Genomic DNA, 16230 nt, shown 5'->3' on the forward strand with positions numbered 1-16230 from the left:
AATTAACAGTGGAAGTTACTGTGGGCAGTCTTTTAAGCAGGCTTTGAAATCTGTTATTTTCAGCCTCACTGTAAGGTCCACAGTCATCACTGTATAATAATGGCCTTGCATTTGTGCACTTTTAATACAGTATTAGCTGCAAGATATATTTCAGGAAAACAATTTGCAAGTTGCAAGAGACCTTTTATTCATTTGTGCAATTATGAGTTTTCCTGGGGTCACCCTTAAGGGCAAGACCACTGTCATTTGTCAGGCAGATGCTATTTCCCAAGTAGTGGCTTGTGTTTTGTTTTTTTTTTTCTTTTTGTTGGACTCTTTGGTTTTCATGGCAGACCACTAAACATTTTCTCCTTGTGTGTCTCTCTGCCACCTGCCCCCCCCCCCCCCCACTGTCCCCAGGATGATGAGGATGACAATGCGGGCACAGAGATGAAGATACTACGGGGACACTGTGGACCAGTGTACAGCACAAGGTTCCTCGCAGACAGCTCAGGGTTGCTCTCTTGTTCTGAAGACATGTCCATTAGGTACTGGGACCTCGGGAGTTTCACCAACACTGTGTTGTACCAAGGACATGCCTACCCTGTGTGGGACCTGGACATTAGCCCATATAGCCTGTACTTTGCCAGCGGGTCCCATGACCGCACCGCGAGGCTATGGTCATTTGATCGGACGTACCCGCTGAGAATATATGCTGGACACCTGGCAGATGTGGACTGTGTCAAATTCCACCCTAATTCAAACTACTTAGCCACAGGCTCGACTGACAAGACTGTCCGTCTATGGAGTGCTCAACAGGGGAACTCCGTGAGGCTCTTCACGGGCCACCGTGGCCCCGTGCTCTCTCTTGCCTTTTCTCCCAATGGTAAGTACTTGGCATCAGCTGGTGAGGACCAGCGGCTGAAGCTATGGGACTTGGCCTCTGGGACCCTTTATAAAGAACTGAGAGGCCACACGGACAATATCACCAGCCTCACCTTCAGTCCGGACAGTAGTCTGATCGCCTCTGCATCCATGGACAACTCTGTGCGTGTCTGGGACATCAGGAACACTTACTGCAGCACACCTGCCGATGGTTCCTCTGGGGAACTCGTGGGTGTGTACACTGGGCAGATGAGCAATGTACTGAGCGTGCAGTTCATGGCCTGCAACCTTCTCCTAGTGACTGGAATCACACAAGAAAATCAGGAACATTAATTTTTTTTTTTTTTTTTATCTTTGTTGTAATGGACTGGGGCAGTAGTGGAAAGCCTCCAGGTTGCAAGTCTTAGGACAAATTAAGATTGAATCACTGACTGACTGTGAAAGACTCCCTGCTTCTCCCCCTTCTCCCTTGCAGACATCCTGAGCTCATCACCCCTTCACTCGGTCCCCCAAATGTCAAAGGACTGGAGGGGGAAGGTGCTGGGATTGGACATGAGATGGAGAATTAAGAGGCTCTGGAGGTCAGATTGCAAGTTCTTCAGAGATCCCACCTGTGTCCTCACACGAGCACCTTCATGTCTGTCTCCTTTTCCCGTCTGTAAACCCGAGATGCTGCTTACCTCGCTGCCAGGTGCTGCATTTGGTCCGAGGATGGTTGCGGGGCACCCTTACAAGGAGCGGTGCCACAGGGTCACATGTGCCCAGGTGCTCGGGTGGAAGGGATCTTTACTGGTCTAGGAATGCAGGGGTGGGAACTAGGAATGGGGGGCGGGGGTCATCCTGGCATAAAGTCTTTCCTTTTCCATAATTACAGAGAACCAGGATTTTTTATTATTATAATTATAATTATTATTATTATTGAGAAGAGGAAACCTAGCACTGGCAGAGGGGCCTTCTCTGCTCTCATCTTTCAGGTTTTACTCCTGGCACTGGCTGTGATACTTGGAATCTTGAGGTTCAGGGAATTCAGAGAATTTGGTAGCAGAGTGTTTTGGGAGAAAGGGAAAATTTCTGGGTGATGGATTGATCACTCTGGCTGACATGTGTCTAGAGGTGGGTGGGTGGGTCTGTTTGAGAAAGTCCTGGCTCTTGCAGTGATGGTGGGAGAGGAAGATTCTCCTCATGGCTGCACTTCTATGAACAGTTCTCTCCCCTGAAAGGACAGATTGTGGTAAAGAAATGAAAATAATTTAAAGTGATAAGTCAAAAAAATAGAATTAGAAGATGTTAAATTTTCCAAATGCCCATTTATTCCGAGGTGTGGCTTTCTCAATGTGTTTTTCTCCTGCGATCATTTGCTCCCACCTCCTGCATTGCAATAGCGGTTTAATGAACACTTTGTGAAACAAAACGTAAGTACATACACACATCTAAAACTGTGCTTTGAGGATAAAGCAAGTTCGAATTCGTGGAAAAAGGATTAAATATTTCTGTTTTCTGAAGAGAGTTATTTTGTATTTTGTTTTCTATTAAAATGTATTTAGTTTCAAAAAAAAAGTGTTGTCATCTCATTTAAACTGTGAGGACAGGTGGGTGTGTGGCCTGTCCAGGGGTGACGTGCAGCCCACCTCTCTTCAGAATAATAGCCACTCATGTGGGCCAGACAAGCCACGACGTAGGTACACTCTACTTGTTCCTATATTCTGTTACTTTGAATCATGATTCCTCTCTGCATTCACAGGAATTATTGGTAACATTTATTACTGTTTGTACATCCAAGATTGCCAGTTGCTAACAAGAGACAACACACATTTTACCATCTAGAGTAATTTGGGAAGATCCCACTTCCAGTTTTCTTTAATGACCCCATTATAAAATTTCTAAGGGGAACAAGAACTGTGCTATTTAATTTAACTTAAACTATTTATAGAACAATTCCAGATAAATTTAAATGATGCAAGAATTTTTTAAATGTACTGTAAAGCAATTTCCTGGCAAGAACACCAAGAATTATCAGGAAATTAAATGAAGACACTGGAATTCTATGCCAAATTTTTTTTTCTTGAGCCTAAGATGCTAATTAATAGGAAATGTTTCTTATTCATAAAAACCTAGATATTTGAAACATTGTAGGAAGGATCCTTTAGTGCCTCAGCCAGCATCCCCTTCTGCATAGTGTGAGTGAAGAAGCCCAGAGAGAATTCAAATGTGTTCGTATCTGTAATAAGTGAACTCTTAAGTTAAATTGTATGATATATTGCTAGAAACAATAAAATCCCTAAATTGGGCCAAATCATTCTCAGAAGTGAAAATGCCACTGTTTAGCAATGATTTGGAAAGGCTTTGTGTTTGTTTTTAATGCAAAAATTTTTTAATTAAACACAAAAATGTATTAGGTTGGTCAGTCTTCAAATTACCAATCATGTATATACTTTGTAATTTCATTTTTTTAAAAGATTTTCTTTATTTATTCATGAGAGACAGAGAGAAGCAGAGGCACAGAGGGAGAAGTAGGCTCCCCACAGGGAGCCGGATACAGGACTCAATCCCTGGACCCGGGATCATGCCCTGAGCCAAAGGTGGATGCTCAACTGCTGAGCCACCCAGGCATCCCTACTTTGTAATTTCAATTCAAGCTCTTAATGATCTGTATGTTTGGCCTCTTTTTTCAAAATGATTTTAATGTGGGATGATTTAACTTTATAGACTGCCCCTCACAACTTCCCCAGAATCATAGAAATGTCGATCAGAGGTATGGATGTATGTTTATGGCCACAAGGTACATAAGAACATAGTTCTAATCTTCAGGTTACTCTCTTGCATTGTTTTATTTTCTCTTCAGGGCAATTTCATTAGGCAGACAGGACAGGTGATACTACTATTTTGTAGATGAAGTATCTAAAGCCCAGAGAAGCTATATTATCTATACCCAACATGGAATGGTTATGTCTTGGGTATGTTATATAGAGGATCTATATTCGGTATGCTCAAGTTCTAGCTGGAAGAAATAGCCCTGATGATAGAAAAGCCTTAAAACAACAACAACAAAACAAAGAAAAACCTTCCATAAAGGAAATATGAATATTTAACAAATGTATATATTAATGCTTACTATCTACCAGAAATCATTCCATGAGCTTTATGAAAGTTAACTTTTTTATCTCTATAACAACCCCGTGATACAAGTACCATTTTTATCCATATTTCACAATGAGGATCCTGAGGCCATATTGGATTAAGTTACTTTGCCAGAGAGTCACATAGCTAGTAACCAATGAAGCCAGAATTTGCACCTGGGCAGTCTGGCTCCAAAGTTTGTGCTCTTCCTCAGGCTCTTATCTCGCTTCATTCCCCTGGTACCAGGTAAAGAGTGACCTGAGGTTACTAGTAACTAAATGTTCCTGGCAACAGTCCTAAGACTCATGCTTCCCTTTGCCAAATAAATCAGCAGCATCAGGCAGGATCAGGACCAGACAATAAAAACAAACTTAAGCAATATATAGCTAAAGGAAACCTGAAAATATCCAATTATTTTGAACCACAATGATAAATCTCTGCAATGTGTAAGAGGCAGAAAAAAAAAAAAACAGCTGAAATTTCTCAGACTGATAGGCTCAGAAAAATCTGACTGTAATTTCAAATTAACAGTAGACTGGCCAAAAGAAAGAAAAGGTTGAGATAAAGGAAAGTAAGAAGTAGACATGAAATGGGAACCAATTTGAAGTTTTTATATTCAAGATCGAGCTTCTAAGGATAACTGTGATTAGCCTTTCATTTGTTTTATTCATATTATTAAAAATGTCTTGGTTGTATTAAAAACATCCATTGAATATTTTACTATTGCCCAGATTGGTATTTAAGTATATGGATTAAAAGATTAGTCTGTACTTCAACTTGTCTTTCAGTTGCATGTTTTAGAAAAGTGTCCATTACATCTATGCCCAGCCCACAATGAGGATTCATATTATATACCCCTACATAGCAACCAAATGAATCTTTATGGTAAATGGAAAATCTTCATTATAGAATTTGAGGAATGCAAATGTTCCTTGTCAGTTTGACCCATTGAAGGACAACTTAGATACTTTCCCATAATTGAAATTCCTAAAAGAAATATTTTTATATTAAATATGGGAGTATCTATTATGATCAGATGTTGTGTTAGTGCACAAAAATGCAACAATAAGCAAAACTGATACAGGTCCTGGCTTGAGTATAAAGAGGGAGGCAGTTATTGACCAAATAGTACTATAAATAAATGTATAATTTCAAACAGTAGGGAGGGCTATACAGGGAGTAATGAAAAAGTAAGCCCAGGAATCTAATTTAGATTTAAGCATTCAAGGAAGGCCTCCCTGAAGAAGTAATAATGAAGTTGGGACCTGGAGGGGAAGCAAGAGTCAGGCAGAGTTCAGGAAAGAATGGTCCAGACTCCCAGCTGGAGAAGAACCTGGTACACTCATAGAAGTCCACTGAGGCTGAGGCAGTGTGAGTAAAGCAGAGAACAGCACAACATGAGTTTGGATAATTTGGCAGGGCTTTGAGCACTATCAGGAGTTTGGCTTTTATCCCAGGTGGGATGGAAGCCATTGAAGGGTGTACAACAGGGAATTGATGCAGTCCAAGTTCCACCTTCGTATCAATGACAGCAGGAGGACGCAGACACATTTGCAATGGACTTGGACTTCAGCATAAGGATAACAAGGCAACATGTACCAAACCCCTCTGTGCCAAGCACTGCGGGGCACAGCAAAGTGATGGAAGCCAGCTACCATGTAGTAGGCTTCCCCATATGCCCCCCTGGGGCAATGAACTGAAAGCAGCCTCTAACCAACAGCCTGTAAGGACCTGAATCCTGCCAGCCACCACACGAATGAGCTTGGATGCAGATCCTGTCCCAGTCGAGCCTTCAGATAAGACTGCAAGCCTCCTGACTGACGTGGTGACAGAGGTATCCAGCTAAGTCTGCCCAGATTTCCAACTCACAGAAATTGTGAGTTATCAACTGTCATTTTAAAGTACTGGGGTTTGGAGTGATTTCTTATGTAGAGTAGATAACTAGCCCATCAGTTTACTCCATAGTCCATTATTTTAACTGCTATGCTGTAGAAAATGAAATCATTACTGATGTAAAAAAAAAAAAAATCACTGGCAGCTATAAGGAATATGGATTGAGGTGAGGGTCTGAGAGTGAGCAGGGAGGCCAGTTAAGATCATTGCAGTTGTCCAGGAGAGAGATGAGGATGGCATGTACTAGAGTGGCCAGAGTGGAAATGGAGAAAAGTGGACAAATCCAATGAAAATTTTAGAGATGGGTTGCCTAGAGTTTATTGGATTGCATGGAAAGAAAGACAGGAATCATGGATGACTCACATGTTACTGGCCTGAGCAGTTTGGTAGATAGGGTTGCCATCTATTGTGATGAGAATCCCAGAGGAAGAGGAGGTTTGGACCTCTGAAGTTTGAGGTATATATAAGAGAACCAAGTGACAATACCATATAGGCATTTAGACAGACACACCTGGAGCTCAGAGCAGAAGTCTGCCTTGACATTCTAGTCCGGGACTTATATTCATTAGAGTGATTTCTGCCACTAGGGACAGAAATCTAACTCCAAGTGGTTTAGAAATAAGGAATGTTATTGGTTAACATAACAAGGAGTGTAGAGGTCAGATGGGTTTCATGTGCAACTCACCTGTGTTCCGTAATTCCACGGTGTTCTCTTTAGTGGCCTTTCCCATTGGAAGAGGGCTACCAACAGCAATGAAGACCAGACCCCCCCCCCCCCCCCGCCATTTATGTCTACTGGGGATGTGAGCTTACTTTCCATTCTCACTCTTAAAAGCAAGGAAAAACTGTTTAGAAGCTCCAACAAACCTCTCCAATTTGCATTAGGCCTGCTAATCATTGAACCTGTCCCTGACAAGGGCAAGAGTCATAAGCATATAGTTGGAATTTGAATCCTTTGAAGACATGATCACCAAGGATAAGAGCATAGAGGAAAAAGACATTAGAGTTCACAACTAAGTTTTGACCTTCTCTAGCATGTACAGATCAGAAAGGAGGAGCAACCAACAAAGGAAGAAAAACAGGAGAGGGCACTGTCCCAGGAGCCAAAAGAAGAACGTACTTTAAAATAGGAGTACTAGGGGTTAGAGCTTGGTGGAGCATGAGACTCTTGATCTCAGCATTGTAAGTTGAAGCCCCACATTGGATACAGAGATTACTTAAAAATGAAATATTTTAAAAAAAAAAATAAAAGAGTGGTCACTTGTCCTGATGAATTCAAATAAGGATTGGAGAATATCCATTAGATTTAGAGGGCAAGTGGCTGACAATCTGAGCCCTGGCAATTATGCTTAAGTAACAGAAATATAAAGGACATTGAAATGGATTGAAAAGTGGAAAGGTAATAGAAACACAACCATGAACACTTCATTTGTGACATGTGACACATATGCCATGGAGGAAGAATAGGCTAATACAATTGGCAATTCAGAGGGGGAAAATTAAATTGAACCCTTCCCTCTTTATACAAAAACCAGTTCCAGATCCATTAAAGAATATCTTCATGACCTTGGTTGGGATAGGAAGAAATCTCTAAGGAAACAAAAGCCCTAACCACAAAAGAAAAGATTAAGTTCAAAACATTCATTCATCAAAAGAACCACAGAAGAAATAATGGACAGGCCATGAATGTGGGAAGGTGCTTGTAACTCATGAGTAACAGAGACAAGTGTCTAGAACGATTGTGCTGTGGAATCAACTGTGCAATGGAATGTTCTCTTGTTCTGTCCTGTCCTAGAGAACATTGTGTGAGGACAGAAATGTTCTATAGTCTCTCTCCTGTCCTGTAGAAAATGCGAGGAGGGAAGTTCTATAGTTCTCTACTATTCCATAAAGTAGCTACTAGCCACATGTAGCCATTGATCATTTGAAATATGGACAACGTGGGATCCCTGGGTGGTGCAGCGGTTTAGCACCTGCCTTTGGCCCAGGGCGCGATCCTGGAGACCTGGGATCGAGTCCCACGTCTGGCTCCTGGTGCATGGAGCCTGCTTCTCCCTCTGCCTGTGTCTCTGCCTCTCTCTCTCTCTCTCTCAATGTGTGACTATCATAAATAAATAAAACATTAAAAAAAATAAAATAAAAAATGAAATATGGACAACGTAACTGAGGAATTGAATTTTTAATTTATTTTTTAAAAGCTTTTATTTATTTATTCATGAGAGACACAGGGAGGCAGGGACATAGAGGGAAAAGCAGGTTCCCTGCAGGAACCCTGATGCAGGACTGGATCCCAGGACCCCAGGATCATGCCCTGAGCCAAGGTGAGACACTCAACCACTGAACCACCTAGATGTCCCTAATTTATATTTAAATGACCACATGAGACCAATGGCTAATGTATCAGACTAAAAATTCTAAAATATATGAAGAACAACAAATCAGTGAGAGAAAAAGCATATGGTGAATGGGAGGGAAAGGCAAAAATCTTAAAGGGAAGCCCTTGTTCAGAAAAAAAAAAATCCAAATGGCCAATAAATTAAAAGTCACCCAACCTTGTATTACTCAGGGAAATGCAAATTTAAAACAATGAGATACAGGTAAACACCCTTCAGAATAACAACATTGTAAAACCCTGACAAGGCCAAGTGTTGGGGCATCTGGACCCTTCTACACTGGTGAGAATGTAAATTTGTAACCTATCTGGGAAGGGTGTGTGGTATTATGCCCCTAAACTGAAGAAAGTTGAACTCTGCAAGCCTTACATCCACCAGGATACATATATGAAAATGTCTGTGGCAACATTGTCTATCATTTCCCAAATCTGGAAACAAAGTGTCCAAGAATAGAAAGAATAAATACATTATTGAATAGTTACACAAAAGAAAAAAAATGGTTACACAGTGACAATCTGGACCCTAAGAAAACATTAGAGCTACAAGCAACAAAATGGACGTACCTTACAGTGTTGGCTAAAGAGAAAAAATTTATTCCTATAGAGTGATTTCATTCACACAGAGCTCAAATCAGATAAAACTAACTATAGATTTTAGTGTGTGTACAAAGATGACAGAACTGTAAAGGGGTAAGGGTCCTGATAAGGGGGGGATGCCAGAGTGCCAGAGATATTCTATTCTCTTAGGTGGTGGTTACCCCAGTGTGCACTTGAGAGCTATTTGTTATGTGGTATAAAAGTTTTATTTTAATATATTTAAAATGTTTCTAAAAGAGTAAAAAGTTGGTGAGGAAGTACGTATGGAGCAGACCTAGGAGTGCAGACAGGTCTTGAGACATTTGAATAGGATCTGGCAAAGATTGAGACATGAAAACAAGAAAGAATCATTTAGTTTGCCCGTTGTTCAATTTGGTTTGATCTTTAACAGAAACTTCCTAAAGCGAGGGCTTTCAAATGTTTAGACCTCAACCCACAAGAAAAATATATTTTATAATGTGACCTAGTGTGCACATATACTGGGTTTTATTAAACGAAGATTCTATTGAGTGTAAGAGGTACATTCTTCTATGTACCATTTGTTTCTGCTGTCATCAAATGTTGAGCAATGCTTTCTTGTCACTTAGAAGTGTTATGTTTATTTTGAACATTAAATTTGTGTTTATTTTAAAACTTTTAGACTTACAAAGTTTTTCTCCCATGAGTGAAATAACTGGTCCAAAAACTTCTTTACCTTGAATTCAACTTTTTGAGTCAGTCAGCACAAAGTTCTCCCCTTTGTGCCCTTAAATAAATGTTTTAAGATGAAGCAGCTTAAAAGAGGGCACCTCTGGGGTGCCTGGGTGGCTCAGTTGGTTGAGTGACTGTTGATTTCGGGTCAGGTCACGATCTTAGCGTCACGGGATCGAGCCCCATGTCCGGCTCCACGCTCAGCGTGGAGTCTGCTTGAGATTCCCTCTCCCTCTCCTGCTCCTGTGTACTCTCTTGCTCTTTCTCACACTCTTAAATGAACAAATTAATTAATAAAAAGTGTTTTTAAAAAGGGGGGGGGACCACTGTTGTCTCCAGGATTTTCTTCCAGGATATTCTTTAAGGTTTGATGTTGGCAACTTCTTTTTTTTTTTTTTTAAGGTTTTATCTATTTATTCGTGAGAGACCCAGAGGGGGAGAGAGAGAGAGAGAGAGAGAGAGAGAGAGAGAGAGAGAGAGGCAGAGACAGGCAGAGACACAGGCAAAGGGAGAAGCAGGCTCCATGCAAGGAGAGACTCAATCTGATGAGAGACGCAATTCCGGGGCTCCAGGATAACGCCCTGGGCCGAAGGCAGGCGCTAAACCGCCGAGCCATCCAGGGATGCCTGGCAACTTCTTTATCTTAGGTGTCAGCAGAAAGTTTTCAGAAAACAAACAGATTTCTTATTCCTTCCATAATTGTCCTTACATAGTTTGCTGCTAGAAATCATGAGTGATCATAGTGATGCATTCCTGGCACCTGGACTAACAATCCACTTCACATGTCACAAGTACCACCTAGCTGAGAGCAGCTATAAAGTGTCATCCAATTATAAGTCCCATCCTCTCTTGATTCCACAAATGTTCAAAGAAAGTTTTAAATTAAGTTTTAGACTCAACAGAATGTAGTACATAAGAATTTCTATATGTAATATATAATTTTTAATATTGGTCACAACCTACTGATTAATTTCATGGCCCACTAATGAGGCCATTACATGGGAAGTGAACAATTCTGCTCTGAGGCCTTCTGAATGCTGAGGAGGGGAGTCCCATTTGATGAGGGGGAAGGATGAGGCATGTTGCTCATGGAGACAAGTAGGTAGAAGGGCTGGGGTCAGTAGTCCTGGCAGGCCCTTTCCCCAGTGCTTGCAGGTTGGAAGAAAGAAAAGAAAAAGGAAAGAGAAGGAGGTTGTAAAGAAAACAATGAACTTATGAACCAACATAATTTATTTTGGCTCACTTGGATTTATATTTCTGCGTTAGATTTCATTCACAACACTCAGCTTTGACAGAGATAACCAGAGCAAGTTGCTTAGCCTCTCTGAACTTGAGATTGTTTTTTGAAAACATGAAGAAGCAAAACAAAAAACAAACCAAAAAAAATCTGAGTTAAGTTAATGCTGGCTATTTTGTCTCAGTACAATTCCAGTAATTCTGACTGCTTTCAGTCTGGACTTGATCGTCCCATAGCCCAGCTATGTTGCTCTCAATCTGGCTTCCTGGAGAGGCAGTAGGATATACAGTCTACTCCCTCCAGCAGTGTAGACATTGAATTCAGATGATATGAAATGCACATACCTGTCAGAAGGCAACATGTGTTTTTTTCAGGGGGGAAAGAAGGGTATTTTAGTTGGCTTACTTAGTTTGAGCTGGTGCAAGGGAGGCAGCCTAGGGTTTATTTACAGAATGTGGAATGCTGTGGCCTAAAGAGGTGAAGCGTGGTGTTGATTCTCAGCTGCAATGAGGTGTATCATGGCCATGGGTAAGTTACTTGGCTTCTCTGAGCCTGTTTCCATTGGGGAATGTGGAAAAAAAGAATTGAAGTAGCATTTAAGACAGTTAAATTTTCATAGTCACATGGTGCCATAACATATACTTAGTAATATTAACCAAAAAATCTAATTTGATAAAATATATCTTGCCAAAAATATGCAAAAGCTAACAACTTTGCCTAGAGAAATCAAAGATAAAATCAAAAGGTAACATGGGCTTGATGAAAATCAATCGTGATGATAGCTGCACAACTCTGAATGTTTACCATTGAGTTGAGACTTTAAATGGGTGAACTGTAAAATAGATGAGTTAAATCTCAATTAAGCTGTTAACAAAAAAACAAAAACAAAAACCTTAACAAAAGTTAAGGTGCTGCCTCCAAATGCTGTAACTCACCTATGATTGGCACGGAAATTATCCCTGAATAAATGAATGAATGCAGAGAACACGGTAGCCATCCAGTCATGGGAGAAAATGATAGGCCTCCTTTCAGCCCTTGAAAGATTTCGACTCAACTACCTGCAGGACTTTTAAAGCTGACTTCTTCACCAAAGTAGAATTGCAGATATCAACACCATGCATCAAGTTTTGTGTTTTGAATTGTTCTAGTTTCTTTTGCTATTTTTTAAAAAACAGATTTTATGCTTCCTAAAAATGTCTCTAAAATTTATTTCAAATGTATTTCTTGACTAAGCCAATATTACTGGGTTGATCAATGCTCCTAAGTTTGCTTCTATCTATAAAAGAAAGCTCTCACTGAACTCTACCTCTGAAACCAAGAATACACGTTTGAATTTAAACAAAATAATGTCTTAAAAAAAGCTCAAACTTGACTTAAACCACAAGCTGTCTGATAGCTCAATGAGTTTATGTTGGCAAATCCTTTTGCTTCTCAGAATAAAACCATAGGTAAGTATAACAAAGGACAGGGTACTGCAATTATTACTTAACCTCAGAAGAATAAAATAAAGTGATTTGCAGTGATATCAAACTATAATTCAGTGCCCCAGAATACACTACACTGCTGTACACTTTACCTCTTAATCACCATCTTTGTTAAGGGTGGTTATATAAAACAGAGAAGTCAACAAACCACCTCTTAAAGGACAAAAAACTAATGTTTCCATAATTAGAAACATTTCTCTTTAACTATGAATTTTTTTTAATCCCCAAAAGAATGAGATCCCTAGATTCTAAAGCTACTGAGAATCTGTCATCTTCAAAATTTTGCTCAGTCTTTGGAGAGCCCCTTTCTGTCGTATCTTCCTCTCTTAGCCAGTGCCCACATTGTTTTCAAGCCTATGCTTTTTCTCAACTTGCTAAGAGTTCACAAAATATGACCATCGCTTAGAATCCCACTTGAGACTGTGTGACAGGTGGGATCCCACCACCTGAGCACAGATCAGGGCCAGGCCCCAGCATGTGGCACCCAGCCCGGGCTCTGAAGATGACTGCTCAGCACTCTGCTGCAGCACAGTGATCTGTGAGTCCTGATCAGTGAGGGCAGAGCTTCTCAGGCTTCCTTCCAGCAGCAGTCAGAGCACACAGAGGGCCTGCTGACTGCAGCTGGGGAGTCCTGAAATGGCCTTCTATTTGTGCCATGCCCACCCAAGCTACAGTCCAAAAAGCACACCGCAATAAGGACACCTGAGGGGAAAAAAAGACACCTGAGAGTATCCCATCAACTGCAGCCCGACTTCCTGCCTGCATCTCTCCTCCCTCTCTGCTGAGCTCTGAGCAATATTTACATGAATTGGAGACAGGCCAGAAGTTAATTTCTCTGCTTCTTTTGTCTATTTTTTTACTTTTCTCGCAGGGCTTTATGTTCTGATGACATAGTTCTTAGAGCCAACAGTTAGTACATTCCTTTTGACAGTCCCATAGATCTTCCCTCACTCACCTTCTTTGTGAATGATGAAGGTGAAATGTGAATCCCTAGAGGAGGAGGAATTCCCTTCTCTCTACCAGGTGTTTCTTTTCTGTGGGGTGCCCCAGTGTCACAGCAGGATTATCACTTAGGTTGATAAAATATTGAGAGACTCTTTTGGGTGATGTTCTTCTTTTGGTCTCTGGAACATTTGGAGATGGGGAGAGGAAGAGGAGAAAATACAGAAGAATAGGATAATTATAAAGGAAATTAATAAAAGCTATCACATAGAACATATGCTGTGTGCCAGGCCTTGTACTAGATGCCAGAGATTCTGAGAGAAGTCACATAGAGATGGTGTTCCGCTGCTACTTCCATTTTTCAGTTATCCAGGAGGCCTTGCTCATGGTGGGTGCTCAGACATCTCTGATTTGAAATGTTCGCTTGTAGGTGGAGTGTCAGCATTGCCGCTCTAGAACTGCCTGCTTCTTATAGTGTGTACAACCACTCAAGAAGTTCCTATGAACAGTAATGCCATGGATCTAGCCCATGAGCAAAGAACAATACCTTGACTACTTCTACCAGGTCACTTGGGGTGATGCACAATGATGCCCTGTCCACCGATGTGATATTCTGCAAGTTCAAATAGGATAATGTCAAATGTGGCTCAAGAATTTTAAGATCATATAGAAATATTTCATTACACATAGCACTACTTCAACTATGCTCTCTAAACATTTTTAGACAAGGTCCACTTCTAGAAGTTGTCAGGGCTGTTGGATGTAGGGTGAATATTTCAGACTTTCAGATTTGTTCAAATGGTATCTCCATTTTTCAGGTAATAGAAAGGCCAGCCTTGTTAATAGTAGATACTCAGACATATGAATTATTTGTCTGTAAGTTGAATACCTACAGTTTATGCTAAGCCTGCCTGGTAAGTTGTTTTGTTTTGCTTTTTTCTTGGTAAATCTACCCAATGGTTCAGGAAATTCTCATGAACATTAATGCCTTAGATCTAGCCTATTAAGGAAAAACAAATTCCTTCTCTGCTAAGTTCAATTTAATAAAACAATGCTCAAAATCCAGTTTCGTGGCAAAATTCAACACTGTGTCTAAAACTTTACTTTCGTCCTGTTACATACATTATCTGATCTGATGATTCGGTCTCAACAAAGCCAGAAAATTGGCATGGCAAAATATCTTCTTTAATTATTTTACTGTTTTAAGACCACATATGTTTATATTGGAGATATATGTCATGTTTTTCTACCACTTTATGTGCCTGACCCAGCACATGGGAAGATAGCCGACCTTTCTACATATATACAATACATAGTGCTGACGTCATGCTGAGTCACTGGATAAGCAAAAAATGGCTAGCATGCTGGAGGCTTGATAAGACACTGTGTGTCAGATGTTAAGAGGTAAACCATACAAAGATTCTGAGCTCCATCCCTTACACTATATGACACAAAAGGCCTGCCCCTTTGAATGGGGCCTGGGCAGGAAAGAACTCTCTCCCTCTGTCCTTCCCACTCATGCTCTCTCTTTCTTTAAATAAAAAAAAAGGGGGGGGGGTGCTATAAAGCTCAGAATCTGTGAAGCACTTTACCACATAGATTTCTGTCTGATAGAAAAGATAACCTTATAGGTGACAAGGAATATTTGGTGCCAAATTAGAGAACTGTTACTTAGGAAAAGTAGAAAATCTTTGTGTCTACCTGACTTTTCTTCCAGGAACAAGAGAATATTACCTCTGCTCAATAAACTTTATTAAGTATTGTGGGAGACTAAAGGAAAATGGAAACAGACCCATAAATACAGAGAACAAACTGATAGTCTCCAGAGGGGAGGGGATGGGCAGAAATGAGTGAAGGAGAGTGGGTGATGCAAGCTTCCAGTTATGAAATGTATAAGTCATGAGGATAAGAGGTAGAGAATAAGAAATATAGTCCATAGTATTGTACCAGCATTGTATGATAACAGATGATTATCAAATGGTAGTTATGCATGGTGTAACATACGGACTTGTCAAATCACTATGCTGTACACCTGAAACTAATGGGACGTTGTGTGTCAGTGATACTTCAAATAAATAAATAAATAAATAAATAAATAAATAAATAAATAAATAAATAAATAAAATCCAATTTTCAGCCTATTATAAATACTGCTTATTTGAAATACCAGTTATATGCATGTTAACATATTAATAGAAGACATCCAGTAGGAAAGAAATCTGTTTAGCTGTGGCTTAACTGACTTATTAAGAAAAATGATCCAGGGGCACCTGGGTGGCTCAGTTAAGCTTGACTTTGGCTCAGGTCATGATCTCAGGGTCCTGGGATCAAGCCCCATATCAGGTTCCTGACTCAGAGAGCCTGTTTGTCTCTCTCCCTCTCCCTCTGCCCTTCCTCCTGCTTGTGTTCCCTTTGTTTAAATAAGCAAATTAATTTTAAACAATTAATTAATTAATTTTAAAGAAGAAAGAAAAATGATCCAAATTAGGATGCAGGCTAAAGGTATTCTTGGGGATTGTTTCAGTATCCAGGTAAAAGTTGCTAGCAAGTTTGCTAGAAAAACCTTGGTTTGACTTTCTACTTACTATTGATTAGGATATTTTGCAACTCTAAAGATTAGCTTGAGAATGCCTGGGTGGCTCAGCAGGTTAAAGCCTGCCTTTGGCCCAGGGCATGGTCCTGGAGTCCTGGCATCAAGTCCCACACCGGGCTCCCTGCATGGAGCCTGCTTCTCCCTCTGCCTGTGTCTCTGCTTCTCTCTCTTTCTCTCTTTCTCTCTCTCTCTCTCTGTTTCTCATGAATAAATAAATAAATAATATTTAAAATAAATAAATAAATAAAATAAAGATTAGCTTGAACACGGTTGGTAGTACAACAAATAATATTTGTCTTATTAGAGTAAATATAACCCCCAAAAGTATTGTTTATTGCCCTGTGGGAAATAAAACATGTTTGTATCTAACACAGGAATATTATTCTACATTAAAAAAAATTTTTTTCCTGATTAACATATG

The 16230-nt window shown here is 40.2% G+C and overlaps 1 protein-coding gene across 2 annotated transcripts in view; it reads left to right on the forward strand.

Moving 5' to 3' along the window:
- The window catches only part of TAF5L (TATA-box binding protein associated factor 5 like), a 28531-nt gene extending 26110 nt beyond the window's left edge, over positions 1–2421 (forward strand). For both annotated transcript variants that reach the window (XM_072756013.1, XM_072756014.1), the window contains exon 5: positions 400–2421. In XM_072756013.1, the coding sequence (XP_072612114.1) occupies positions 400–1197 (798 nt within the window). In that variant the 3' untranslated portion in view covers positions 1198–2421. The remainder of the gene's footprint in view (positions 1–399) is intronic.
- The last annotated feature ends 13809 nt before the right edge of the window (positions 2422–16230 follow it).

Source organism: Vulpes vulpes, chromosome 4 (assembly GCF_048418805.1).
Source record: "Vulpes vulpes isolate BD-2025 chromosome 4, VulVul3, whole genome shotgun sequence".
Lineage (NCBI taxonomy): Eukaryota > Metazoa > Chordata > Mammalia > Carnivora > Canidae > Vulpes > Vulpes vulpes.